Source organism: Poeciliopsis prolifica, unplaced genomic scaffold (assembly GCF_027474105.1).
Source record: "Poeciliopsis prolifica strain line A6 unplaced genomic scaffold, Auburn_PproV2 SCAFFOLD019, whole genome shotgun sequence".
NCBI lineage: Eukaryota > Metazoa > Chordata > Actinopteri > Cyprinodontiformes > Poeciliidae > Poeciliopsis > Poeciliopsis prolifica.
In genome coordinates, this window is record NW_026562394.1 from 131,805 (window position 1) to 159,399 (window position 27,595).

Consider the following 27,595-nt stretch of genomic DNA (forward strand, 5'->3'; position numbering starts at 1 on the left):
CATGGCGCCTTCTAGTGGCAGGACACCAGTTTTCATCGACTACATTTGCCATTTTTGCAATACTTGCTGGCAGACCAATAATGAAGCTAAACAAATCAAAAGACAACAAGGTTTTGTTGAAATTGGTTGCAGTCTTGAGTGTTGAGAGTCTTGTGAGAGAGGAGCAGTGATTTAAAGATATTCAAGTTTTTGTTCTTGGAATCCTTTACAAAGCAAAGCACTGCCCAGAGCAAGGTTGTGAGTCAGCTGCTTCTCACTGAGGACATAAGGTCCCTACTGTGAATTGTGAAATATATTGCTGATTATCACCAGAGTCAGTAGATCTCTGAAGAATGTAGAAATAGAAATACGTGTTAGACTTTAGTGAACAGCTAAACAAAATCTTTTTCACACCGTTCCTAAAGCCTTTTTACCTCAGATATACCTAAACTAAAATTCTTCATTAGGACAAGCATCCTCTGCTGTTGGAAAACAGGAAGTAAAAATGAGACTTTGAAACTCAAACACAAGTATTTTGTGTTTTGAAACACAAAATACGTCTTTTGTTTCAAAAACTATTATTGTTTTTTGGAACTAATTGCAAAAATGAGTCGTTAGAGAACAAGGAGAGCACACAGAAATACCAGCACTGCAGTGCAGCCAAAGTGCTTAATAAAAAGAAATGATTCACTTATATGACAATCAAGACCATTCTGGAAATTATAGTGGTTCAGTAACATATTTAAAAATGTATTTAGAACATAATTTACACAACCTGTTATAGGCTATAACAAGATGAGAATGTTTAGCTATTTTCAGTCAAACCAATTTAACCTACATATGGTTAAACAATTATCTTTAAGAGATTATTACAGTTATTATCGCAGTCAGACCATGTATTGCTGTATTTTCCCAACTTTTTTCTTCTTTATATTTGTTTTTCAAAAAATTCTTCCCATAAATGTGCTTATTTGCATCTTGTTGGCAGGAGAAAAGCATAATGAGTATAAACACTGTATAATCAAGTTAATGAGTATTTTTCCTTTAACAGCTACCAGGGGAAAGATGCAGGCTGAAGAAATAAAAAAATATACATGGCGCCCACTAGTGGTAAGATACTGGCCTTTACTGCCTGCATTGCATCCCTGTGGCAAACACAGGGGAGGTAGCAGATGAGTTGAGATATCAAGATAAACAAATTTATGAACACTGATCTTTTTAACAATGGCATGCTGTCTTGAGTACTAAATGTCACATGAGACAGCATCAGTGATGTTAAGACATTTGAGTTTTTCTTCTTAAGAATCATCACAGAGCAAAGAACTGCTCAGAGCAATTGTGTATAAGTCAGCTGCTTCTCAGTGAAGACTTTGTTTCTGGTCTTTGCAGTGAACAGTCCCGTATCTATGATAAGCGACGACAGAGTAAGTGGTTTCTGGGGAATGTAGAAAATGTCAAGGATTAGACAAAGGTTGTTTGTTCTTTTTAGTGGGTTAAAAAAACTTACAATAAATTTGTGGAGTTTTTTTTAATTATTATTCTTTTGTTAGGCACTGCCTGTAAGTGTGTTAGTTAATCGAAGCTGAAAAATGCATGAATTTAACATTAACATTAATGTTAAAATTAAATATGCATACAGAGTGAGGTTTTTGTGGCAGAATTTTAAACTATGGTCCCACTACTGTCAGAGAGAGTTTCACAGTGCAACCACAGCAAATACACTGATATTCTGTGTGGCTATATATTGGGAGTTAGATTCATGCCAACACAATCCGAAGCATAAAATTAGTAAGTATACCACCAAAAAGGGGTGTTTAATATACAGTATATATATAACTTCAATCTAATGGAAATAAACCCCAAAGCACATTTTATTGATTCTGGAAATGTGGAGATGCTTATTATACATTTTAGGTTTTTATCAATAAAACATTTTGAAAAACATATTATTTTCCTTCCAATTCAAAGCAATGCATTCATTTGAGTTACTTGATCACATAGAATTTCTCAACACAGAAACATTGAAGTTTGTGGTAACATAACTAAATAAGGGATAGAAATGGGACAAGTGTATAGAATAAACATCTTATATACATTTGCATTTATAGAAATGGCTAAAATGTAGTTCTTGCCCTTGAAACAGCCTTATTAAATACAAACCACCTCTGGAAAAAGGAAAATATAAATATTTAGCCTGGAAACCTGGAAATGTCCAAAACCAAATGTGCTAAAACACTGAAATCCTTTAAATCCAGCCTAAAAACACACCTATTGAGAGTTGACTTATTATTTACAGTACTTATTATTCACTGGAACATTAATTTTCTATTTGATGTATACTTGATGATGATTTTTCTTGATGATTTTGATGATGGAATGTAATATTTGTTTGTTTAGTTATTGTGTTATGTTTTTGTTATATAATGCACTTTGAACTGCCTTTACTTGAATTAAACTATGAAGATTACACCCGTCCTTGGATGAGTAGGTTCTTCTCAGGCTGTTTGCACCACTCATGAGGTAAGCATGAGGGTATTATAGCATGTGACTGCGAGAGCAGTGGAGGGTGGTACTGGGATCTCAAGAACTTCAGAGAAAATTCCTCCCACTTTCCCACTGTGGCAGTTCTTGGTTCATATCTCAGTGTCTGCTTTGCCTCTGAAAGGAAAAGGCTGAGATGTGGGAGTTAAAAGTTCTTATTTTCATCCTGTGTTTGGTGCCCACCTATCAGCAGTTCCCTCGCCTTTGCGTAACGCAACAAGCCCTGAGGACCAAGGAGTGCTGTCCGGTGTGGGAGGGGGACAGCTCAGCTTGTGGAGCCAGGTCAGGCAGGGGCTCCTGTGAGGATGTGGAGATCTCAGAGCAGCCTGACGGACCACAGTACCCCTTCTCAGGACTGGATGATCGAGAGAAGTGGCCTTTGGTTTTCTACAACCGGACTTGTCAGTGTGCAGGGAACTTTATGGGGTTTAACTGCGGGGACTGCAAGTTTGGCTACTTTGGGGACAACTGCAATGAAAGAAGAGAGTCCCTTAGAAGAAACATATTCCACCTGACCAGGGCTGAGAGAAACAGATTTATTTCTTACCTGAATCTCGCCAAGCAGACAATCAGCGGGGACTATGTTGTTGCAACAGGGACCTATAGGGAGATGGAGAATGGCTCCAATCCGATGTTTGCTAATGTTTCTGTGTATGATATGTTTGTCTGGATGCATTACTATGTGTCTCGCAATGCACTGTTAGGTGGGCCAGGGAATGTCTGGAGAAATGTGGACTTTGCACACTGGGCTCCTGCATTTCCACCATGGCACCGTGTTTACTTGCTGCACTGGGAACATGAGATCAGGAAGCTGACAGGCGACATGACTTTCTCCATTCCCTACTGGGACTGGAGAGATGCACAGGACTGTGATGTGTGCACTGACGAGCTGATGGGGGCTCAGAGTCCCCAGGACCCCAATCTTATCAGCCCAAGCTCTGTCTTCTCCTCTTGGAAGGTAAAATAAAACATACTTTTTCTTTTGTTTATTTTTGTAAAAATGTTTTTAAAAAGATTATTCTGATTGTCGTATGTTTTGCTTTACAATTTTTTTTTCCTAAAAAGTGAAACATAAATTTAAAATACATGACAAACAAAAACTGTCTTCAGTCCTATCTTGCAATATATATATTTTCAAAAACAATTCTTCTGTTTTGGCTTTTTTGACAACTGAAATGATCATTTCAAAAACAAAAAGAAAAAAATATCCCAACCAGGCAGATTCTGCGTGAAAATAACATAATATTTTAAATAAACATCGCTTGATTTCTAAAATTCTGAAACAACTATGAGTAACTTTCTTTTATAAGTCAGCATTGACACGACAAAAGAGGTAAAATGGAGTCCATAGAAGTTCCAAGGCAAAGTAAACTGACCAAAATAAACACAAAGGCATGTTTCAAAGATGCCAAAAAGTAGCACGACTATATTAGAAATAATCTATGGACAGACAAGAAAAAGGAAAAAAAATTGTAGAGTATTTGTACCATCTGTCGAATTACTGAGGAAATATTTTTACTCATAAAAAACAATTTATATGAAAAAATAATTGTTTTCACATAAATTATATGTTGTAAAATAATTAATATAATGGAAAAAAATAAAATATTTTCCATTGTATTAAGTAACGTTTTCCATTAATACATAAATCTTAAAACTTCTTTCAAAGTTATGATTGAAATTTTCATACTGACGCAACCTTATTTTGTAATCTCAATCAACTAGTAGCACTTTTTTTTAAAAGTATATTTACAAAAGAGCTTACAGAATTAACTCATAAGAAAATCTTCTAAAATGGACATTTGCACAAGATAGAAACTCATTTTGTGTTTCAAACCTGCAGACATTAATGTCTGCTAGACATTAAGTAATGTCTAGTTCACTAATAAGGGTTTGTGTTTACTATTTAACTCTCTGTACTCTGCAACAACAGGTACTGTGCTCCCAAGCCGAGGAGTACAGTAACATGGGTGTTCTCTGTGATGCCAGAAATGAAGGCCCTCTCCGCCGTAACCCTGGAAACCATGATCAAAATATTGTGGAAAGATTACCAACTTCTGCAGATGTTGAGTTCACCCTCAGCCTCCCAAACTATGACACTGGAGCAATGGACCGCACCGCCAACATGAGCTTCAGGAATACCCTGGAAGGTCAGCCAGTCAAAGCCTGAGTATAAACCAACATACAATCTCACTTCAGCTGGTTTTCTGACTGCTTCTATGTCTTGCTGTCATACTTTTATATGTAGTGCAAGTTCGTCTCAAGGTTGCTCATCATTCTTAGCAGTGAAGGACATTTCTCTTCACCGGAAAAAAAAAAAGGTTAATATTTTTATAGGTGTTTAACATCCAAGCAAAAATAAATGTCCTACTGTTTTGAGAAATAAAAGAGCCAGGATAGTCCATTCTGGATAGAATAAGCAGTTGATTCAAAACAGAAAAAGTTATTTGTTTGAACCTTTAACCATCTATATTAAGCAAAAGTGGTGTGGTGTAGCATTGCTGCAAAGCTATATGAAAACCTCAATCTCTTTTACCACGTCTTCATTAAACCAAGGGATCTGACTTTATGTTTGAGGGAGATACCCATGTGACCCATGTTTTATTGATATTGAGTTAATAGAAGGTGAGATGGATGAAGGTAAACAGAAAACCATTCGAGTTCTTGCTCATGAAGTTTCTTAAGCAGCATGTTGGATCAGGGAGTGGACTTTTACAAACTGACTTTGAGAAGTGAATAATAAAAATGTAGAAGCTGATGTGCTTTTATTTATTTAAATTTAGATTTAAATAACTATAAAACATGGCAAAATCCTGTTATTATTAGAATGTCCCAATACATAAAACTGCAAAAAATTGCATACCTGTTTTACTATTCTTGTATGACTTGTATTACTAAATTAGACCATATTTATATGCTTATGTACTCAGTAAGAGTGGACATTTATTTGGGCAGTGTTTGCTGACACTGCCTAAAGAGGAAGAAATGTGTTTGAATCGTCATGCTCATTTAAGAAGGCTGTTGAGAGCCTAAGCTGCAACTCTGACTTTTCTTACTTATGCCTCAGCAAACATTTTAGGACTAATTCCATTTTAAGTTGTGACAGATAATGTGAGGGTTTCCCATGAGCTCATTCAAGTGAACATAGTTGAAAGCAGTTAAACAGTGCATTGTTGCCAGATATTTTTTCTAACTTCTAGAAGCTCTAAATGATTTTTTAAACTTTTGGCAGCTAATTTAAGTTTTAAAATAAAACAACAGTGTGTCTATTCTAAGCAATATCAATTTCATGTATCTAGTGTGAAAGGTCACATGACCAGACCTTTTTACTTCCTCTCTGTGATGCTGGACGTAAATGTCTGTCACAAACCTGAACAAAAGTAAGCCAGTAAAATACTTTAATAAAAAAAAACAAGATATTTTGAACATATGTTCTTTCAAGTGTCTTCTTCTGATATATGAAGAAAATTGTATCCCTTCATTTATATTCTGACCATAAGAGTGAACGTAAGCATGGCAACAATTGTTGCCGCTAGCATAATACAGACATCACTATACTATGTGTCAATGGTTTGCCTGTATATTCTATATGCCTTGCTTTTCCCATACAGCTTAAATTATCAGATGTTTTGGATCTTCTAGACCTGAAGGTACCTCAAAATGATGTCTCCTACATCACTGTCATTCCCACAGTTGAAGTTGATTTTTCTTATTTTTTTATATGTATAAATACACCAGATTTGTATAATTCAGACTATGCAGTTTTCCACTGGAAACAATTGTTGCAGAGTATGAAACCTACATTTTCAGTAACATAACCAATGTAAAATGTGATAATTCATAAATATCATGTGTTAGGGAAGTCTAAGGGTTGAAATGCTTAGTTTGCAGGAAAAAAAATGGGATTAAACGGTTTAATTTAGATAGTTTTAGACACTTTATCAGCTCATTTACAATGCTTCTTTGTTTCACACTATTGGTAAATCAAAAGAAACTGGTGTCCCAGAGAAGAGTCTTAGTTTTGAGACATGCACCTGTTCAAGGCATTGAAGCTGCCAAAACTGATGAGTATATCAGTATTCATGGTGAAACCAGTCCTTTATCAATGTTGGCTGAAGTGATAAAGAACCTGTTGTTTTAACAGCAACAAAACAAAATAAATTACAGAAAATTTGTTTTCAAAACAATTACTTTAACTGTATAGTCCAAGTGATGGATAAGATTCTTTACCAAAGTGAAGAACTAAATGTTAAAAACAAGACAAAACAAAACAAAGAAACACCATTTGATAATGATGCAACATGGAAGTTTGCAGTGTTCTAGTTTTCTTTGTTACCTATTTTATTCTTTCTGCAGGATTTGGGGACCCTCAGACTGGGTTGGGAAGCAGTTCTCGTTTGGGTATGCATGCTGCCCTGCATGTGTTTATGAATGGATCTATGTCCTCTGTGCAGGGTTCTGCAAATGACCCCATATTTATGCTTCACCATGCTTTTGTTGACAGGTAATAAATGCATCTGCACAGACCTGAAATTGAGACCACCATACATATTTTTGCAGTTAATAGTGGTTCTACATTTTCTCTGTCTTTTAAAGTATATATGAACAGTGGCTAAGGAGACACAAACCATCTCCATCTCAGTATCCGGAGTCTAATGCTCCCATAGGGCACAATGGTGATTACCACATGCCGCCGTTTATACCCCTGCACAGAAATAAAGAGTACTTTATTTCCAGCAAAGACCTTGGATATGAGTACTCTTATTTGCTGGATGCCAGTAAGTTCCTTTCAGATTTTAATAAATTGTTTTTATTGAAGTTGATATTTTTTGTTATTTAATTCTGTCATGTCAGCTATTTGCATTTATGGTCAGTCTAAATATAATACAGAATTAGTTAATTTTAGTAATTAGAAATTAGTTTATGCATATACAGCACAATTCCAAAGTATTTACACTCCTCAAAATTATTATTTTTTACATTTTCACACCAAATATTGAAAGATTTCTTTTTTTATTATTTTTGAATAAATCTGCAGGACACATTGCTTAATTAAGAATTGGAAAGAAGGGAATACATGGTTTTCAAAGTTTTTTTGTTTTTTTAAATAAATAACACCTGGAAAAATTGGGCTTGATTTGATGAATTTGTTTAAGATAAGAAATGATGTTGCCACTGTGATTAATTTTTATGAGCTCAGTTGATGAAAATAATGAAGAGAAAATTGAAGGAGCAACAGTTCAGGAACAAAAGTCTGTTCATCCTGTTAACAGTTCATTTTGCATGCCACAAAACTGGCCTTTATGAAATATTGATAACAAAAAGAAAGCTAAATACAGCAAGTCTTGTTGTAGTTTGCCACAAGCGATACAGCAGATGCAGGGAAGAAAGTGATTCTGGATGGACAAGAAAAAAACTCACTGGATATTGCCTTTTGTATATTGCTTAAACTATGCATTGGTCATTAAAAGGGATTCATGGCCATATATAAAAACAAACTTTGCTGACTTTGCTCCACCTCTCTTGCAGACCAAAGGCTTGCAGAATCCATGCGTCCCTACCTGGATGAGCTGCATGATGTGTGGCCCTGGCTGATCCTTGCAGCACTCTGTGGAGGAATTGTGACTGTGACCACAGCTATCGCAGTCCTTCTCGCTAAACATCGATGCAAGGCCTGGCCTCGCAGGAAAATTTGGAAAAACGTCTTTGCCTTACCAGAAAAGCAGCCACTTATCTGGAACAATGAATCTGAAGGCAGCCACCATAGCTACCAAACAACTATGTAATTATTCATTGCTAATTATTCATGGTAGTATTACCAATGTTTATCTAAATATATATGTTACATAGTTTAGGAAACTATGTAAAATAACAATGTTTACAACTCATTACATTTTAATAAATATTATCAAACTCTTCCAAAACATTATGGGATTCAGCACATGCTTTTAACATATGTTCTTGGAGTATTTAAATTTTTCAGAAAATATTTTCATGATTCCAGACATGTATTCTTTACCTTAATAATGATAATCTTGAAAATTAAGGCTGATTTACTTCATTAGTTGTGAACTTGAGCTTTTGGTCTTTTTTTGAATGAATTAGGAAAACCTTATGCTTACAATCCCTATTTATCCTAACCTGAACTTATGGGGAATTTTACAAATATAGCATAAAGTTACTCAAAAGCATAGCGTTATTCAAGGGCAAAATATTTTGCCCTTGTTGGATGTACATCAATAGGCATATGGACTTATTGTAGTTAGCATATTTTCCTTATCAAAGTAAAAAATGCACAAGGCAAAACTGTAAGCTAAATGAAATGCAACTTGAAAATGATAACACGTAACAAATGGGAAGAGAAAAAAGTAAGCTCTGCTAATTGAACTGTAAAAGCCTGGTTGCAGTAAAAAGAATTTACATTAAAAAACTGCTTAATGTGAAACACAATTTGCAAAGAACAAAACAAGAAAACAGTGCCCCAGAGCAAAGAGTTACAGTTTCTGGATGAAAGCACACTTCAGCGATAAACATAATTCTGCATTAGACAAGGAAAGGATGCCAGAATTTTGGGTTGGTACAGATTGCCTCAAGAATAATAATTGATTCTCAGAGTCCCTGATGGGTGCATGGGGTTACACATCAAGTAAGATAATACGAGGAGATGACACTCATTGCTAATAGAATGAATGAACAGTTGTCAATAGAAGATATGGAGTTTTATTTCATTGCATCACTGAGTACTAGGTTTAATGTCAGTAACAAGTGATTTGACTCTTAGAACTCTGACTGATGAGATGTTGAGTCAATATTTTCCATGTGCCCTGATTCCAACACTGCTGAACCACCCATTCAGTCTGATTTAGTTCTGCAGAGGACTTGTAATGAACCATGCACTATTCTGCTGGAAAGAGCCCACTGGGTCATAAAGCAATGGACATGATGGGGAGAAAAATTCAGCAGGCAAAGTAATTATAAAGTAGTTAAGTTAGTAGTTAAAAGTAGAAAATCTCAGATAAGTTCTGAGGGACCTGTGCTTCCATGTAAATCCGTTAATGATTTATGTTTTGCCTGTGTACAGTATGGTCTTCTGCTGCAGTAGCACATAGGTTTCGAGATTTTTTATTTAATTTTTTTATTTCCCAAAAAGAAAAAAAAAAAGATCTAAGTATCAAACATAAACCCAAAGTGAAGAGAGCTTGTTGCCACATGACTGGTTGATTCTCCACCAAGTAAACTTGGTTTAGGAACTATACTGAGCACTTGATGAACTGGACAGCGATAGTAAATCCTGCTGCTGTGGTGAATATGTGATTATCAGTAATAATAATCAGTAATGATAGTAAAAGATACTGTGACAGTTCATTGGTCAGTTAGTTACCATGGAGACTGTATATGGATTGGAAACATTCCTGATCATGGAGCCACACCGGTTTCACACAACCTGTTGGCTTCAAAAGATGTGATAGGTATTGCTGGCCTCTTAAAATAGGAGTAGCATTATGTCTTTTCTAAGCACATAATACATTTAATTTAACATTTTTCAACTGGTCTACTTTAGTTCTGTACAGTAAGTCCTCAGTACCTACTTTATAATTTTTAAAATGACAAGGTTTTGCCTTTTAATTTCATATTGCAATTTAATTCGTTTCCTATCTTATTACAATCGCAATATAGTTGAGAAAGATTAGAAAAATCTATTGTAGCACACTCAAAGACTGTTTTTTTTTTATAAACAAACACCAGCACTCAGCTTTTAATTTGCTAAACAAAACTTTATTTTTCTGCAGGGGGTGGAATAAACCTGTTTCCTAATGCACCTCTTATTGTGGTCTCATTAAGCCAAATAAATGTCAAACATTCTAAACATAGACACATGCTGTCTAGTGTATCATTTCAATAATTTTGCTCAAAATACTTAGTATTCATTTGGCATAGTCAAATGTTACAGTACATTCCCATTAAAACCGAAGTGTGTTGTAGTCAGAAGAAATAGTCACTCAAAGCAAAAGTGTACAAAATAAATGCAGAATATAATGTAAAAAAAAAAGTCTAGAGCACACCTTTATTTCCACTGGAACAAAGGTAAAGCAAAACTTGAAGAACTAATAATTTTAATGATGTTTATTAAAATATATTCCATTTTAAACACATATAGATACCTGGAGGATTCAAATTTAATAGAATATCTCTTCATCACGCAGACAGCCTAAATTTCTTAGGACATTAACAGAAAATGAAAACAAATTTGAATAATTTATCTAATAATTGAAACCAAAGGATGGAATGCCAGCACATTACACAGCTGGAAGTGTGTAACTTCCAATTTCTCAATTATGAGACAATGTAAATGTACAAGTTTAATCATCTTTTACCCACCATTGTAGAGAGATGGTCACAACTGCGGTCTATTATGATTCAATATGAGCGGCCCCGTCATCTCCGTCAGATTGTTTTTAAAGATAATGTCAGTGCAAATACACAGGTGAGTTGCTGCCTCATTTGATTAAAGTCTACTTTTGTCCACATAAAAATATTTTTAAGATATACTTAGCACTCAAGCTTCTAATGAACTCCAATATTTCAGAAGAAAGCCAGAAGTAATTCTGATAATGAAGAGAGATAAGGGAAAAACTGCAGTGAATGTCAGAGAAATAAAAGAATGCTATAACTGCAAAAGAGGCCATTCTTTAAAGAGGTAAATAAGTTAAAATATTTCCTGCCTTTGATTAAGCTAGATAGAAACATGTCATCATTCATCTTCATCCTCATCCTCACTATCCCCTTCTTCTTTCTTTTCGTCGTTCTCTTTGGGTGGGGTGATGGGAGGTGGCAGATCCAGACGAGCCCAGGACATTGGCTCCGCCTTCTTCATGGCAACTTCTATCTTGGCCGCCATCATGTTTACCATGCTTTTGGTCACATCTATCACCTGGAAGGTGAGATAGAAGGAGCAACTTGTTCAACAGAAATTAAAATGTGTTCTGAACACACTTTAGTGATTTTTTTGTTTTTAGTAACAGCCAAAATCTCCACTGAAGTAAGACTTTCTAAATCAAGAAGGACTAGATTTGCGCATTTCAAGGATTTTTGAACATTAAATGGGCATGTGCCCAGGAGCACTTAGCAGTGAAAGAAATGATGAAAAAAATTATGCAAGCTCAGAAAACATGGTCCAACTAGAAACTAATGTTTCCAGAGACAACTAATCAATTTATATAAAAAGTCTTCACTGAATGATGTCCCACTTAAATACTCAATGAGTATGGAAATTAATTCAAGATAACTTGTTTTTAACTAATTAAAATGATATATTTCCATGTAATATATTTCAAAAAATACCACAAACACAAAATTCTCACCAGAGGGAAAACAGGCTTCAAAATTCTCAACAACTCAATATACTCCATGCAAGCTTTGCATGGAGATAATTATGTGTGTTTTGGTCTGTAACTTAATCTGGTAACAAATAATGTGTTAACTATTTATCTCAATTTCATGGAGCATACATATTACTAAGGTCATGAGTCAATGTAGAAAAGAAACGTAGTAAATATCTTTAATTTCTATGATAATATATTTTATATGCATCTACAGTTTTTTGGTTACTTTGTGAATAAGAACATATTCCAAGTAGCACAGTGTGAAACGCTTTTTTTTTTTAGAAAATGAGATGACACAAGATGACACCAGGTTCATCGGTTGCTTTAGGTTTCCCACGACTACCCGTTCGTAACTGTGCTCGAGGCTATGGTTACCCTGTCCTCATGCAGCCTGACCCACCGAGGTTCCAAGCAATAGAAGCAGTTCCACTGGAGCCGACATATTGATCAGGACTGGCCTATTTAAACTATTATTGACATGGAATTTATTCGTGTCAGTAAGGTATTCCAAATTCTCACATAATGCCAATGTTAAAGCACAACCAGCACAAGTTTTACTTATATAATTGGAACTGCTGACTGCAGAGAAAAAGCTTTTTTGGCACAACTGTAGGATTGTTGTTTTTAACAGGAAGCATTTTTATGCAATCATTATACAAATGAAATATGATGCAAAAATAACTAACACTTTGATGAGGTGGCTTAGCTCATTCATTTTAATGAACAGAGTGGTTGTGAACAGACAATGAGCTGGCATATTTGGTGAGAAAATTATTTGCACACAAGCTCGATGTACAGTTGATGTTTGTCCTTACACCATCACTACGCTTCATTGTGTAAATGAGTAACTACCTGTTTTTTGCCTAAAGTGACAGGCTATTTTACCAACCCTATGAGTACTATTGTATTTAAAGTATGTATGTCAATAAGAGACATTTAAAGTAAAGTTTTAAATGTATCAACCCCAACTTGTCCCAGAACAACTGTATAATTATTTAAAATGAGTTTGAAAACCATCTCAGTGTTGTACAACATTAACAAACCAGTCTGTATTGCACATAAAAAAAAACATCAATTGCCTTTCCATCCTTATTTAGGATGATCTCAAACTCGCAGTGTGTTAACATTTTTCCCCCAAAAAATGTAGATGTGCAGAGTGAAGAATCACATGTGCAGGGCATATTTGTATTTACATTTTTACAAATCTGAATGGAGGAGTTTGTTATCTAAACTTGAATGTACCCAATTCAGTATCATTTGGGATGTGCAATGAATTAAACTATAGTTTATGGCCTCAAACATTTGGGTTTGTTTACATTTAGATTTGTCTCCCTATTTAGACTTAACTCCTCTGACTGTTAACATTAAAATATTAAAAACATAAATATTTATCTTCAATATAAAAGCCAGTTTTTGTCAATGTCTCCAGTGTACTGTCAAATCCTTAGAAAATGGTCCATGCACAACATACATAGAACATAAACCATTAAAGGTTTATTTCACTATGGTATTACTGTACTTACTCCCCACAAGCTGATATCCTGTTGAAATTCCTTCTCGCCATCAAATATAATGTGGATGTTGAGCTAGAGAAAAAAAAATGAAATTGAATCTTAAGTAAATTAAACTCTAAGCAGTTCAGAAATAATCAGAGTGTATTCAGCCTCTCACTGTAGTGCTGTTGGCATCCACATAGCTTAGCTCAGGAACGGCATTTTTGGCATAAATAGAAATGATGACCTGTGTCCCTGTCTGGTGCCAGTCGAACCGGCAGGGGACCACCTTCTTCCCCTACAAAGAGAATGCAGTTAAAGCCCAGCACATCAGTCAACTTGTCGACCTCTGCTGCAAAGAAACGTCTTCATTGTGAAATCGCTTTCCAGAAACCACTAGATGGAGTTCCAGCCAAGGCTCCTCATAGACTTGCACCACAAAATGATCAATTGCTGTCAAGCTGGCACCACATACTGCATCTTTTTTCCTCCATAGATGTGCTCCCTTTGTGCAGCCCTCCTGAGACAGGAAGGTGTTAAAGTCAGAGGTTTTCCTTTTACAGCAGCTCCAGTATTTCATCCTGGAGAAGCAGGAGAGAAGTAATTATTCTTTTACAGTTGCCACAAGAGAATGGCAACTGATAAATGTCAATAAATAATGGTGTGGGGTGAATTTTACATTTTATAAGAGACATATGCTTAACATTAGCATTTATACCAACCCTTCATGGAAGATGGGGACTCCAGAGTGGAACGAGCATATGTCTGAGTCACTTGAAGGTCCCTCAAAAACCTGAGGTTAAAAACAAAAATGAGAATTCAAAATACATCTTTTTTTTAAATATTATTGATACTGTTTTATCCAGTCATAAAATCCCTTTTTGTTTTTGATTCAGTATTTATTTTGTTGACAAAAGTAGAGGTGCACCAATTTCTGGCCAATTACAATCACCAATCTTTAAAAAGCCTGATCGGCTGATTCCGACTTTGGCTGATACCAATTTTTGGCTGAAATGTTGCAAATTATAGCATGAAAGTGACTGAGTTGGCAATAGTGGAGGCGTGCAGACATGACCTCGTGAGCGGGACGGTCAGTGAAGCCTCTCTCAAAGCAATAGAGGACATTGGTTGATTTTATGACCTCTGCTGAGGTAGATAAGGTCAGGGGATAAAATTGGCTTAACATGCAAGAATCAGCCGATGACTGATCTCCCAAAATTAAGAAAATTTGGGGGTGATTCATTGGTGTACTCCTACAGAAAAGCATACGATGAAGAAGAACTTAGTTAATTCTGTTGCTGCATAAAAACTTTTAACTATTATGGCAATGAGCGAGATCGAGGGTTACTACTCATCTTTTATGTCAACATTAATTACTTTTCCATGTCAAAATTAATTATTTAATGTCAAAATTAATTACTTTCCTACACTAAACTTTTCACAATTCTCAGTGCTTTTTAGTCAGTTTCTAAGGAGTATTTCCAAAAGTGTACTAGGAATTAATAGCAGATATTTTTACAGTGAATCTGCTTTCAAGACGAATGCTGCAACAACAGCAAATAGAGTGTAAGGAGAGATGAATGCAGGAGATGGATAAAGAAATGAATGTCTGCGTCGGTAAACATATAACTGGATAAACATTAATAAATGGATGAATTTTAGACATAAAAAACAAGAACACTCCTGTCAGCTCTACGCTCTACTATCTTAACATGTTTTCTGTTCAAAAGGCAACCAACTTCAAATAAGGCATGCACATACATTTTCTATAACTGGTTCATTTGTTATCATCTTCAGTGACTTTATATTGTACTATTGTGCTGTTTGTGTTCTTGTAAGTTTAACTGTGAAACTTAAGGAAACCTCTCATTTTATCGTAATAGGTGTAGTAACAATAAGCTTTATTCTATTCCGTTCTTCACTGTGTAGGAACTCTGGAGGTCACAATATTTGTACACAAAACAAATAAAAACAGATGAAAGAAGACTAATTTAGATTCACATCGAATCGTCATTCATCACAGCTCAGAAGCAAGAAGCCGATGAGAGTAGGTATACAAAATCAGTTCAAGTATAATTATGTAAATCAGACGAGCTCCCAAACATGTCAATGTAAATTTTCCTCAAAATTCCTGTTCTGATCTTGGGGTTTCTGCTCTGACAGGTCTGATTAGCTTGAATGAAAAACTTTGCTTTCCATCCACCCTGCAGAAAATATGGAGCTTAAATTTCCCCTGAGTACTAACTTTTCTTATGGGGGGGTTGGAGGGTGGTGTAATGTCAAACAATAAGATCAGATTATGGTGATTTCTTTGCTATAATTACACATGAGCATGCGTTTTTGTATGAGAGAAAATTGTGAGGGATTGCTGTAAAGTCAATGACAATGCTAGTCCAGGAGGATTGAATGCTGGAAGTCACTGACTCGATGCAATCTGCTGGGTTTCACTAGAAACTTTCTAAACTACTTTTAATAATTAACAAAACTTACTGTACAGTTGGATTTCATATGGGATCATTGCATGTATGAATGAACTGAAATTATTATACTTTTTGTGAAATGACTCTATATAAATAAACGGAAATGAGTTCACCATTTAACTGATTTCCCGAGATGAGCAGTGCTACAGTTAAAAGTAAAAGTGCCACAGTTCACTACAAAACGTAAATGTAAAAAGTAAGATTCACTTACTTTTGTACATCCTCCATTTTTACATGACGTTCCGATTTTGATCTCATCGCCATCTTCCTCTAGACAGTAAAACATCCAGAGAGAAGGAAAAAAAAGAGAAAAAAAATCATGCACATGACAAGATTTAAAAAAATGTATCATCAGTTTTGATGTGTTGCCCTCTAACTGTCATCTTTAACTCGAATGTCATGATGTGGATGACACAGATGATGGGAAATTCCCAGTGGTCATCCATTAAGTTCTACTTTTAACATGACCTTCACATCTGCTGTCACAAGCACTATTCAGATGATCTTGTAAGTACTGGCTGACAAAAATGTATTCAGCAATGATAAGAAAGAGCAGTAGACGGAAAAAGAAAATCAAAATCTGTTTCCCACCTTTTGTCTCTGATATATTTTCGGATACTTTCAGTTTCTCCAATGCCTGCTTTAGAGAGGAAGAAACTTTGTGCTGCAGTTTCACCATCGGCTCATCGGGACTGTAAGGAAAAGAAATATCTCAGAAAAAAAATAGGCTTTTATGAAGTTTAAACAGTCATCATGGCACTATTAAATCATAATTGTTTTGCCATTGTTCCCTTTTTTAAATGCTGCTTCAAAGACAAAAAAACCTAGTCTCGCTGAGGTTTGGAACAAACAAGTAAAATTTTCAATACAGAACAGTCTGCAGATCTAAAAGCATAAATATTCAGCACAATGTCCCAAAGCTAGAATGAATGCAAAAAGCACATCTTTGCCCCGTTTTCCACTGTTCAAATATTAAATAACAAACACCCCAAATTTAAACTTTTAGTAGGTGTATTTTTGTGTTTAGTTTGGATATTTATACTTCTCTTTCACTAACTTAAGAAAAAATGCTCTTACAGAAACCGACCTTGGCCTGTGTATCGCCTCCTGGGGTTTCGGTGCAGAGATGATGTACTCATTAAACTTTGGTTTTTGGGCCTCCAACTCCTTTTTTTCTCCTGATGTTTTCACGTCTGGTTTCACCGGCTCAGGAGGCTTCTCTTTGTTGTGGGGTCCCTTGGTGCAGCCCTGAGAGAAGAAAGTCACTGTATTGAACTCATAAAAAGTGCTCCAAAGCCAATGGGGCCAAGAAAAGAAGTTGGTAGTCAATATCTGCTCAACAAGACAATGGAGACAACTGGGAAAATGGATGAAATGAAACAGAAAACTTACAGCGATGCTGAGGAAGTCTGAGAAGTCAGTAGTTCTTCTCTTGCAGCAGGACCATCCCTGAAAAGAAGTTACCAAAACATTAAATTAGACCAGAATGTTTGAACAAAGCTTGAACAAAGCCATCAGTTGGCTTTCAGGTACAATACCTTCAAAGCATCGTGGAACACTGGGACTCCTGGGTGATGGGTACAGGCATCTGTGCAAACAAAAAAAACACAGTGTTGATTCAAGCTGTTCAAAAATATGGGGATGAATTTAATCACTGCTCAAAAACTCACTGAACAACTCAATAACTATTGCATATGCATAATTATGATCATGAACATCTTTTATGTAGGTAGTTAAAATCTATAATCTGCTATTCTGTAAGAATATGTATAGAGATGCACCAATTTGGATTTTGTATCTTACAGTATTGTATATTACAGTACTTGTAATGTCTGTATATAATGTCATCACCAATCGAAAAGATATCTGATTTATAGGAGTCTGGCAGTAAAGGCAGGTGAAGCTAAAAACTTATTCTGGTCAAACAATTTCTTGGTGCACCTCCAGCAGGGATTTCTAAATAACTCATTTTATAGATTATAATCAGTAAAACATAGTTATTCAAAGACACTTGCATCAAAACTGAGCTATTTGCATTTTCCCAAATTATGCCAATTCTTCTGGCAGCAGTATGAGTAATGCTGAGGAATCATGCCACATGCCAGCTATGCTAACACTACAGGTGATACTGATGTTTGAAAGCAACTTTAAAAGGTCAGTGAAGCTTCCTATATCTGCAACAACAAAGTATTAAATCTCCAAGACAACATAAACTGACACTGTCTGTTTAAATTTAAATTCACTGACACAGCCAGACCAATGATGCCAGACCAATGATGGTGTTGTGTTGGTCTGAGCTCTTATGTCTAAATGTGCTTCAAAGGTGCAAAGTTGGAAACATTCCGCACCCTTATCACAAAACATTGTGTTTCAGTGTGGTACGAATTAACATCAGAAAATATGAATTAGCTGATGGCTCAGTCTTCTACTAAAAAGTGAAGCAACAAAACAAACCAGTTGCAATTGTGTTTAGTTCATCGAAAATCTTGGGTTTTCTCAGAGCTGTTTCTAGCTCGGAGATGCTGCTTACATGTCATGTGGAAAGTTTGTAAGACTTCAGCAAAGGATTAAACCTCATATTGTGCAAAAATAAAATAAAACATGAATTTTGCCAATACATCCCAAAGAAAATTCAGCTTATTTCATCCTGAAATAGGATCAATATGCTATATTTGAGATTTCCTAACAGAAAAATGTACCTTATGCTTGTGTCTACTCTAGTATGAAGAGCCCCCAACAACAAATCACTGTGCGGTAAATGAATAATAAAAGAAAAAAAAAATCACATTGGTAGGGAGAACAGGTGATAAATCACTTTCCATGCAGTTCCGCCTCAGCAGTGCCTCTTCCGTGCTATTGCCATAGATACACCACTTAGATATCCCTAAAGGTAATTATAATATACTCTACTGTTATGATAAAGAGACATCCTATTAAAATGGAAATTAGACTTTGACTCTGGCTTCAAGTGTCTTGGCAGTACACAGTAGTGGATTGCTTGAAGACAAAAGAAGATTATTCTAAGGGAGTGGAAGAATTGGTGAGGGCTCTGCTATGGGGGCTAAAGACAACATCCTTAGGAGTTCAAAAGCCTCTCCGTCTGTGTCTTCACATTAACAATAGAGTAATAAACATACTTCGTCTTTTGATATTAAATAATGACGGGATATTCAATCACATTTTCTCCTCAGCAGTTTTTTGCATGTTTTTCAAATGAAGAAATAAATAAATAATTCAAAGACCATGAGATCCCTCTAACTGTGTGTAAAAATAAGAAATCTAAATAATTTGGAGTGATATAAATACTCCAAAGTAACACCATAATAATAAAAAAATCTATAACTTGTTTAATTTCCAGGTCATAAGTTTAATAAAATTAAATAGACATTTCTCTTCAGTTTTTTATTCTCATGGTATCTGAACTGTCATCTCCCATATGATCTATTGTTACACTAAACACTTGTTGTGTAAGAAATGAATCTGTGCTTCAAACTCTGAGTCAATTTTCACACATTATGGTTTAACTGCCGGCAGCCAAAAGTGAAGCTTTGAAATTTCAGGTATAAGTCATTTGGTTATATTTAAAGGGATTACAAAGCACATAACTTATTTGTTCATTTAGAAGTTTATGAGACCTTCTTTCCCCTGCCAGTTATGCCTCCTAGAGAGGAGGGAAAATAGGCTTCATAAAAATAAAATAAAAATAAAAAAGTCACCAATTACATGACGATTAGGTTTGACATATTTATTTAAAAAATGCTGAAAAGTGAAAAAAACAAAAACAAAACAAACAAAACAAAACAAAACAAAAACGTACGCACTGATCAAGTCTTTCCTGGATGATGCCAATTTCTGATTTTCTTTGAGCTGCCACTTCAGTCTCCCCCCAAGAATTAACATATGAAAGAGACAAATTGGGTCACCTTTTATCACAAAAGAAATGTGTATGTTGTGGCGGGATATGTTTATAAGATGAGAAAGCTGAGAGCTCCTAGTTTAATGTTGTTTTGATGTTCTTAATGAACAGGGAGTTGAACAATTGGTGAGGGCTCTGCCATGTGAGAGTCCTCCCATAGCAGAACATGTTATTTCTCAGAATTTGATCTGATTCATAATAAGACTAATATGTTTGTATTTGGAAGAACAAACAAGTTTATTACTAATAAGTAATATTGAAACAATAACATTACAAATATAACAAAGATTCATGTTTTTACAAAATAGTTTTCAAATAAAAAAATAACTCCAGATAAAGGCTAACACATGTCTTTATCTGCACTGGTTCTCAACAGATCCTCAGTTGCCATTTTAGTAAGGATATATGATAGTTATAGTGTTACACAGCAACATGGGTGACTTAACTTTCTTGAGAACTTTGGACTCAATGCAACTTTTAACATGAGGTACTTTAGGTACTAAAGTCATTAAATGGGACTCTACTCTGAGTAAATGAAAGTTGTAAACTGATAAACCTTTATTTCATTGTGTAGAAAATAGTTGTAACATTTATTCTTGAAGGTAAATACTTGGTGACTACAGTGCTATTGTGATTATGTAAGCAAGGGAATAAAATACCAGCATAATTGTAAACACATTCTGTCATTTTCTAAGGTTTTACTACTGAAGAGTTAATTACAGATGAACAGAAGCTGAAAATCTTTACTATAATTTATATAATCCAAGATTTTGGTTAGCTGATGTGTTTTAAACATAAATAGGATTGTTATCAAAGAGGAACACCAACCTCATAGCTACAGTAAAAAAAAAAAAAGTCATTAGAAAAGTCAATCAAACTCTTTCACTTGTTTTGATTTTTAGAAAGAAATACCGTATATGCTTGATGAAACCTTTACCAAAATTAAACAGATGTAAAAAATTGACAAAGGGTAGGTTGCAAATACCAGGCAGTTAGTTACATAATCAGTATGCAAATTGACACACTGTGTTATGGTTTATACATTATTAAATAATTTATTTAATAAAACTATTGACAAATAAATGTGAACTAGCTCATATTAGGAGTAAATTTAGTCCACCATGTTTTCTGAACTATTAACATGAACTAATTCAGTTTTAGCAGGATGAAACAAATTTAGGCTAGTTAATGGCACACCAGACAAACACATTGCAGACTTCCATTGTATTCTGTACTTGGAAGTAGGTTTTCTGGCTGCATTTTGTTGTTTTACGTGGATTTTGTTTATATCATTGTCAACTGAGATTTAAGTCAATGAAATGTAATACACATTAACCATGAATGATTAAAAAATGCTACAGGATTCTTGTTAAAGGTATAAGAATTTAATCCAACAGACAATTTAAGGGATTACAGGTTTTTATGAAAATAAGGGTCTAATCTTTATGTTTGACTTTTCACTTTTCATTAAAAACAAACAAACAAACAAACAAGCGTGTTTTTATAGTTTCTGGACCAAATTAGTGGGACTTCTGAAATTTGATTAGTTTGCTTTATGAATCCCTCAAAAGAGAGCTGATCAAAGGCAGATAGGTAGGTTGTCTGATTTCAACTGAAAAAAGCTGTTTCTCGATAGGTCAGAAGAGCCTCTTTACTTTTAAACCCACCAATGAGAGACAACAATGGTAACACACCACTGTTGTTGTGGTTTTGATGAAATATACAAGCGATGCCTCGCGTGTAATAAAAGTGTAGGCTTACGGGTTCATGAAACTTTCAGCTCTGCATGACCCACGTTGCTCCAGTTAAGTACCATGTTGACTTGCTTATAAACCTAACTAGCATCAAGGCTCATTCTAGCATTAAACAACACAAAGCTTGTTCCGGGGAAAGGTAGTTTGTAGGTGTAATTGTAATGAAAGAAGTACCAACACTTAACATGAAGTTAGCTTACAGGGGCCCAATAGGCCTGCTCGCTGTAGAAATTTCTAGATGATCAGAGTGTTAGCTTGCTAATATTCTCTCAACCTCCGTGACACTGCTACCTTACTGAAAGCACGACTCACCATCTTGGTTGTTCTCTGGATCAAACCGCTGTCCGCATCCCTTATTATAACACAAGACAGACATGGTGATGTTGGCAGCAAGTTTTAAACGGTGACCAAGACTTCTAACGTGGGAGTTTGTGTGAAAGATGCAGAAAGCTGTGCCACTGTTGCCGCTGCTACCGCTTAGCTGCCTGTGAGCCGTTTCCCTACTCTCACTTCCGGCTGTTGTCGGCTATACTCGGCAAAACTCGGAGACCGCCCTCCACCTAGCTCCATCCGGAGAGCGTGGTCCCACATCAGCGTCAACTGATGCTGGCCGCTTTGAAACTTGCGATACAGCTCCGTGGCACAACGGTGGCCACGGACTCTAACCTTGCAGCAAACGATCTATGACAGCTATAAGGTCAATTTACCGTTGCACACAGCCCTCTGCACCCCGGCGCCCATCAACCAGGTGCATGCAACTAGGGCAATATTTGTTTAGTTTCATGAGGACGTCTGCATTCTAGTAGTCAGCCTACTGTTGGAAAAATTGGTTGCAAATGATTTTTGTTCTGTTGTCGCGCTCGTCTGTTTTTGCGCGTTTTGCATTGCTTTATTACTCTTTTTCTAATTTTAACAGTCAAGGAGCATGGAAACTGATTTACTTCCACTGACCGCATCTGTTTCGTCAAAAGGTAGGACACTTTGCAATTTGTGATCACATCTACACAGAGTATCGCAACTGGAGCGGCATGCTGTCGCTTGAAACTGCCATAAACTCATGGATTTTTGCACAAAAGCGAGCTTTGCTGAAGCCGCATCGGAATTGGAGACAAGTGTCCCCCCCCAACATCTGCTGGGACCGACTCTCAGTGGCTGGTTTCTGTGGTTAAATTATGACTAGGTCTTAGCTGGTTTTGGAATTGATGTCATGTCAGTGCAACACAAATAGTCTAAGTCATGTGTAATTGCTCTTTTCTCTCTTTAATAATAAACTAAAAAATGTATGGAATCTCAGCAGTATTTTAAAACACATGTTAAAATATCCATTAAATGCAATCAAAACATATCTAATTATTTTTCTTGGTTTTGGGATGAAGTGATATGAATGAATCTGTCAAAAATGAATCTGTTACAACAATTAAATGTCCAAATAGGGTGACTTTTGAAAAACGTTTCTTTGTAGTACTGTTTCATCTTAAACTAATTACTTGGACTAAAATAAATTTTAAGCTTTGTTTTTTGCTTTTTGGCAAAAAGTAAAGCTTTTTTTCCCCATAAAGCTTTATTTTCTGTTAACAAGGAGGGTGAGCCTGGGTCAGTGATTCTCAGGGCATGATAATTCTTTCATGGTATCACAGTTTTTATTAAATCATTTTAAACATCAATAAATCATATAAAACTACTCATAGTAAAACAAAAATAAAGTGTTCCTTTTTTTAGATTTCTTTTTTTTCACACTTAAGTTCCAGATTTTCAATAAAATGTTAAAATAGACAGGTCTTAACATGTAAATGCAAAAAGAAAGTTTTAAAGAAACCAATTTATTAGGGATAAAAATTGTATACAAACCAACCTGACAAATCAACAGATTCACACATTATAAATCCATTTCGATCATGGAGTAACTTCCACATCTGTGATTCAATTTCATTGGCCACACCCTGCAGTTGTTACTGTCTAAACCGACAAAATTAAGAAATCCCTTCAATTGTGTTGGTAATATGGGTTGCTATTGATTTTTTGGACATGGACGATTTTCTGTAATTGATGGAACAGCCCCCCAACACAGACATAAATTGTGAAGGAGGACAATGACCCAAAACACAGCAGCAACTCTGAATGCTTAAAAACACAAAAGGAACATTTTGGAGTTTCCTAATCAAAATTGAAATTTGATTACGATCCTGTGACATGACCTGAAACAAGCTGTTCATTCTTAAAATTTCTTTTTTGCCAAATTGTTTAAATTGTGGCAGAATTTAAACAATTTGGCAAAAAAGAGTGGAGCAAAATGCCACCACAGAGATAAAAGAGAGTCATTGCCAATTATTACAAACAGGTGAAAAAAATGCTTTTCCACTGGTTGAATTGAATTAAATTTTTTTTTACCTTTAAAAAGAAAATTTGAGTTTAAAATACTGAAAATGTTTTGGTTGTCTAATTATGACTGAGGTTAAAATTAGTTTGACGATCTGAAATATTTACATGTGATGAGAAAGCAAAAAAAGAAGAAATTGGACAAATACTTTCTTCCCAGCAATGTAGTGTCCATGTTTTCCCAAGGTGAAAATATTTTCAGCTGACCATGACTTTCTATAAAGTGAAGTAGAAGTGTATCAGCCTTTTCTCCACCAGTTTGACCTGTGCAGCAACAGGTGGGGTGCAGACAGGTTTGCATTACCTCTTTAGACAGCTAGAAAAACAAACAAAAAAAAACCCAAAAAACTTTTTGGCATGACATTATAGGAATTTTAAGCATGATACTATGGGAAATGTTAACTGTTTCAGAAACAATGACATAGTAGTCACAAGTAATAAATGTATTGCAGCCTTCTCAGCTGACACAGCAACATGTAGGGGAGGGGCAGTGCTGCACTACCCCTCAAACAGCCAAACAAAAACTCTAGTGTTTGGCAGTTCTTCTAGCATCTCAGTAAAAATACTTAATTTGACAACAATAAAAATGAGCATGATTAAACATATTATTTTAATACCCTGGTATCTTCATTCCAGAAACAAAACCATAACTTAAACTGGGTTTTATATTTGTTGCCTGAAGAGATCTCATTTTATCATTTTCAGAAGTCGGTGTCAAAATGAAAGCCACTGTTGTACGGCCAACTGCGCTGTCATCAACACAGGAAAAATCTGTACTCTTGAAATGTCATTGTAAGTTTTTATCCTATAGTGATTTTTCAAATCTTTTGCGTAGACATATCTTAAACATTTATCAACTAAATTCAGGTCTGTTCTTTGTCTTTTTTTTTTTCTTTAACAGGATGTCTCAGTGATGGAATATTGATGAAGCTTAATCTGTGGGGAAATATGCTTCCTCTAGCCACTTTTTTTCTTTTCCTTTGTTTTGTTTTATGCATATTCCTCTGTTTACCCAACATCCAAGCCCAGTTTTTATCCACACCTAGAGCAGGACAAGGCTTGTTGCTCTTCTCCCAGCCATCCTATAATGCTTCAATCTTTGAGAACTCAGCAGTAAGAACCTATATCAGAAGTGAGGTGAAAATGGGCATCACTCTTGTGCCATCCTGGCCTTTAGACTTGAAATATTCAATTGAGTCTGGAGACACCGATGGCATCTTTCAAGCTGAGGAGTTTGTAATGGGAGATTTTTGTTTTTTACGTATAAGCACTAAAGGAGGAAACGGTGCCATGCTGAATCGGGAGGTACAGGACAATTACACTCTGACAGTCAAGGCATCTGCCCATATTGGTCTGGAGGCCTTGGTCACTATATTTATCAAGGTCTTGGACACAAATGACCTCCGACCACTCTTTTCTCCAACCTTCTATTCATTTGTTGTTTCTGAAAGTGCACCCCTGGGCACCAGCATTGGACGGGTAACAGCCACAGATGCAGACATTGGTTCCAATGGGGAGTTCTACTACTTCTTCAAGAACAGAGTAGAGCTCTTTGCCGTTCATCCAACCAGTGGGGTCATAACCCTCACAGGTCGACCCAGGATAGATAAAAGAGAAAAATTTGAACTGGAGGTGCAGGTGGTTGACAGAGGAATGAAACTCTACGGAAATAATGGTGTCAGCAGCACTGCTCGGTTAGTCTTAACTGTGGATAGGGTTAATGAATTTGCTCCTGTTCTCAGTGCAGTAGCAGTTACTCCGTCTTTGACAGACAAGGACCTCATCTATGCCGTACTGACTGTGGAGGATAAAGATGAGGGGTTATCCGGGGACATAGAGTGGGTTTCCATTATTGAGGGAGACCCTTTTGAACAGTTTGTCATTGAGAGATTAGCTTTTGGAAACAAATATAGGGTTAAATCCTCAGAGTTGATCAACTGGGAAACATATCCCTATGGCTGCAACTTAACTTTCCAGGCCAAAGACAGAGGTATACCTCCAAAATTTTCCAATACCCAAGTTGTTCAGTTAGTGGTTACAAAGCAAGACCCAGTATTGGCAAACTTTGAAAAAGATGTTTATGTAGTCAAGGTGAGTGAAATTGCTCCCCCAGGCACTATTGTGGAGGTGGTGAAAATATCCCCAGCTCCTCTGAGTGTCAATTACAGTTTCAGGAGCCTCTCAGATCCAATGTACTTTGATATAAACCCTTTGACTGGGATTATTATGACCATAAGGCAGCTGACAAAGATATCCCAGGATTTCATGGAGATGGAGGTAGTTGATTATGTCAGTCAACAGCAAGCAAGAGTTCAAATTACCATAGAAGATGCAAATGATAACTCTCCAATGTTCAGCAAGCCATCCTATGATATTGCAATTAATGAGAGCTTACCTATTGGGACTGTTGTTCTTGTGGTGTCTGCTGTGGACAGTGATAAAGGAGAAAATGGATATGTAACTCACACAATCAATGGTGAGGAGTCTATTCCATTTAGTATAGACCAGGACACGGGGGAGCTTACAATCACAAGAGATCTGGACTTCGAGTCCTCAGAGGATATTTATATTTTTGCAGTGCGAGCTTCTGACTGGGGTTCGCCCTACAGAAGAGAAACAGAGGTTAATGTTACCATTCGGGTGGTAAATGTTAATGATAATAAGCCAGCTTTTGAGAAGGTATCTTGCAGAGGCATGATAAGCCGTGATTTTCCAGTGAACCAGACCATTGTTACTTTGTCAGCCATAGATATAGACGAAGTTGGAATGGTGAGGTACAAGATACTGTCTGGGAACGAGTTAGACAATTTTGAATTAAATCCTAACTCAGGGGCTTTGACACTGAAAAGATCGTTTGCATCAGACAGTTTAAAAAATTCTATATTTAACTTGAAAGTGGCTGCAACAGATGGTGAGATGTCCTCTGATCCGACATTCGTTAATATATCAGTGGTGAGAGGCAGGATGCCACCTAGTGGGTTCACCTGCAAAGAGACCAGGGTAGCTCAGTTTCTTGCAGAGAAAATGGTCTCCAAGGCATCTGCAATGGCTAAACCAAGATCTGATGAAAGATACATAGACCTTTTCTCTACAAACAAACAAGCTCCACAGTTTGAAGCGCTGCCTACAAGCATTCTTGTCCAAGAGGATCTGAGTCCTGGCTCCAGTGTTTTTCAGGTGCGGGCACGAGACGCTGACATTGGTTTTAACGGTCGTGTTCTTTTTTCGATTTATGATGGTAACAAAGAGAACAGCTTCAATGTCAACATGGAGAGTGGCCTGATAACTGTTTTACAACCACTGGATCGTGAGCGACAGGATCGCTATTTTCTGAATATCACCATCTATGATCAGGGAATTCCTCAGATGTCCAACTGGAGACTGCTTACAGTGATTATTGAGGATGCAAATGACAATAATCCTCAATTTTATCAAGACAGTTACTCTGCCATTGTTTCAGAAAACGCAGACCTTGGCATGGAAGTAATTGCAATTACTGCTTTTGACAGGGACATAGGCCAGAATGGACAGTTCTCCTTTAGAATGCTCACCAGCGTCCCTCAGTTTGGTATTGACAGTGAAACCGGAAGTGTATTTGTTGCAAGCCAACTGGACAGAGAAGCACATCCTGTATTCACATTGAAGGTTGAAGTTAGAGACAAGGCCGAAAGAG

General features: G+C 36.2%; 3 protein-coding genes across 3 annotated transcripts in view; 2 read left to right on the forward strand and 1 right to left on the reverse strand.

Annotated features, from left to right (window-relative positions):
- Positions 1-2,616: 2,616 nt before the first annotated feature.
- On the forward strand, positions 2,617-8,414 carry LOC129368489 (tyrosinase-like). Its single transcript, XM_055043487.1, has 5 exons — positions 2,617-3,478; positions 4,454-4,670; positions 6,877-7,024; positions 7,117-7,298; positions 8,050-8,414. The coding sequence occupies exons 1-5, from the start codon at positions 2,657-2,659 to the stop codon at positions 8,304-8,306; spliced, it is 1,626 nt and encodes a 541-aa protein (XP_054899462.1). The 5' UTR covers positions 2,617-2,656; the 3' UTR covers positions 8,307-8,414.
- Positions 8,415-10,257: 1,843 nt separating this feature from the next.
- On the reverse strand, positions 10,258-22,200 carry chordc1b (cysteine and histidine-rich domain (CHORD) containing 1b). Its single transcript, XM_055043488.1, has 11 exons — positions 21,859-22,200; positions 17,415-17,464; positions 17,269-17,325; positions 16,964-17,124; positions 16,468-16,568; positions 16,088-16,146; positions 14,119-14,189; positions 13,872-13,977; positions 13,575-13,694; positions 13,427-13,489; positions 10,258-11,452 (listed from the first exon to the last, which is right to left on the reverse strand). Exons 1-11 carry the CDS (start codon positions 21,920-21,922, stop codon positions 11,273-11,275), a joined length of 1,032 nt encoding a protein of 343 aa, XP_054899463.1. The 5' UTR covers positions 21,923-22,200; the 3' UTR covers positions 10,258-11,272.
- The window catches only part of LOC129368492 (protocadherin Fat 3), an 80,867-nt gene continuing 74,807 nt past the window's right edge, over positions 21,536-27,595 (forward strand). Inside the window, 4 exon segments of the mRNA XM_055043489.1 lie at positions 21,536-21,596; positions 22,463-22,517; positions 24,628-24,714; positions 24,824-27,595. Coding sequence (XP_054899464.1) covers positions 24,847-27,595 — 2,749 coding nt within the window. The 5' untranslated portion in view covers positions 21,536-21,596; positions 22,463-22,517; positions 24,628-24,714; positions 24,824-24,846.

Excerpts from the sequence above, each read along its gene's own strand:
- LOC129368489 (XM_055043487.1), top strand. The coding sequence starts at position 2,657 with ATGTGGGAGTTAAAAGTTCTTATTTTCATCCTGTGTTTGGTGCCCACC. Across the intron at positions 3,479-4,453 it reads CTGTCTTCTCCTCTTGGAAG|GTACTGTGCTCCCAAGCCGA; the intron begins GTAAAATAAAAC and ends CTGCAACAACAG. Across the intron at positions 7,025-7,116 it reads CACCATGCTTTTGTTGACAG|TATATATGAACAGTGGCTAA; the intron begins GTAATAAATGCA and ends TGTCTTTTAAAG.
- chordc1b (XM_055043488.1), bottom strand. The coding sequence starts at position 21,922 with ATGTCTGTCTTGTGTTATAATAAGGGATGCGGACAGCGGTTTGATCCA. Across the intron at positions 14,190-16,087 it reads AAAATGGAGGATGTACAAAA|GTTTTTGAGGGACCTTCAAG; the intron begins GTAAGTGAATCT and ends TTTTAACCTCAG. Across the intron at positions 13,695-13,871 it reads TATGGAGGAAAAAAGATGCA|GGGAAGAAGGTGGTCCCCTG; the intron begins GTATGTGGTGCC and ends TTCTCTTTGTAG.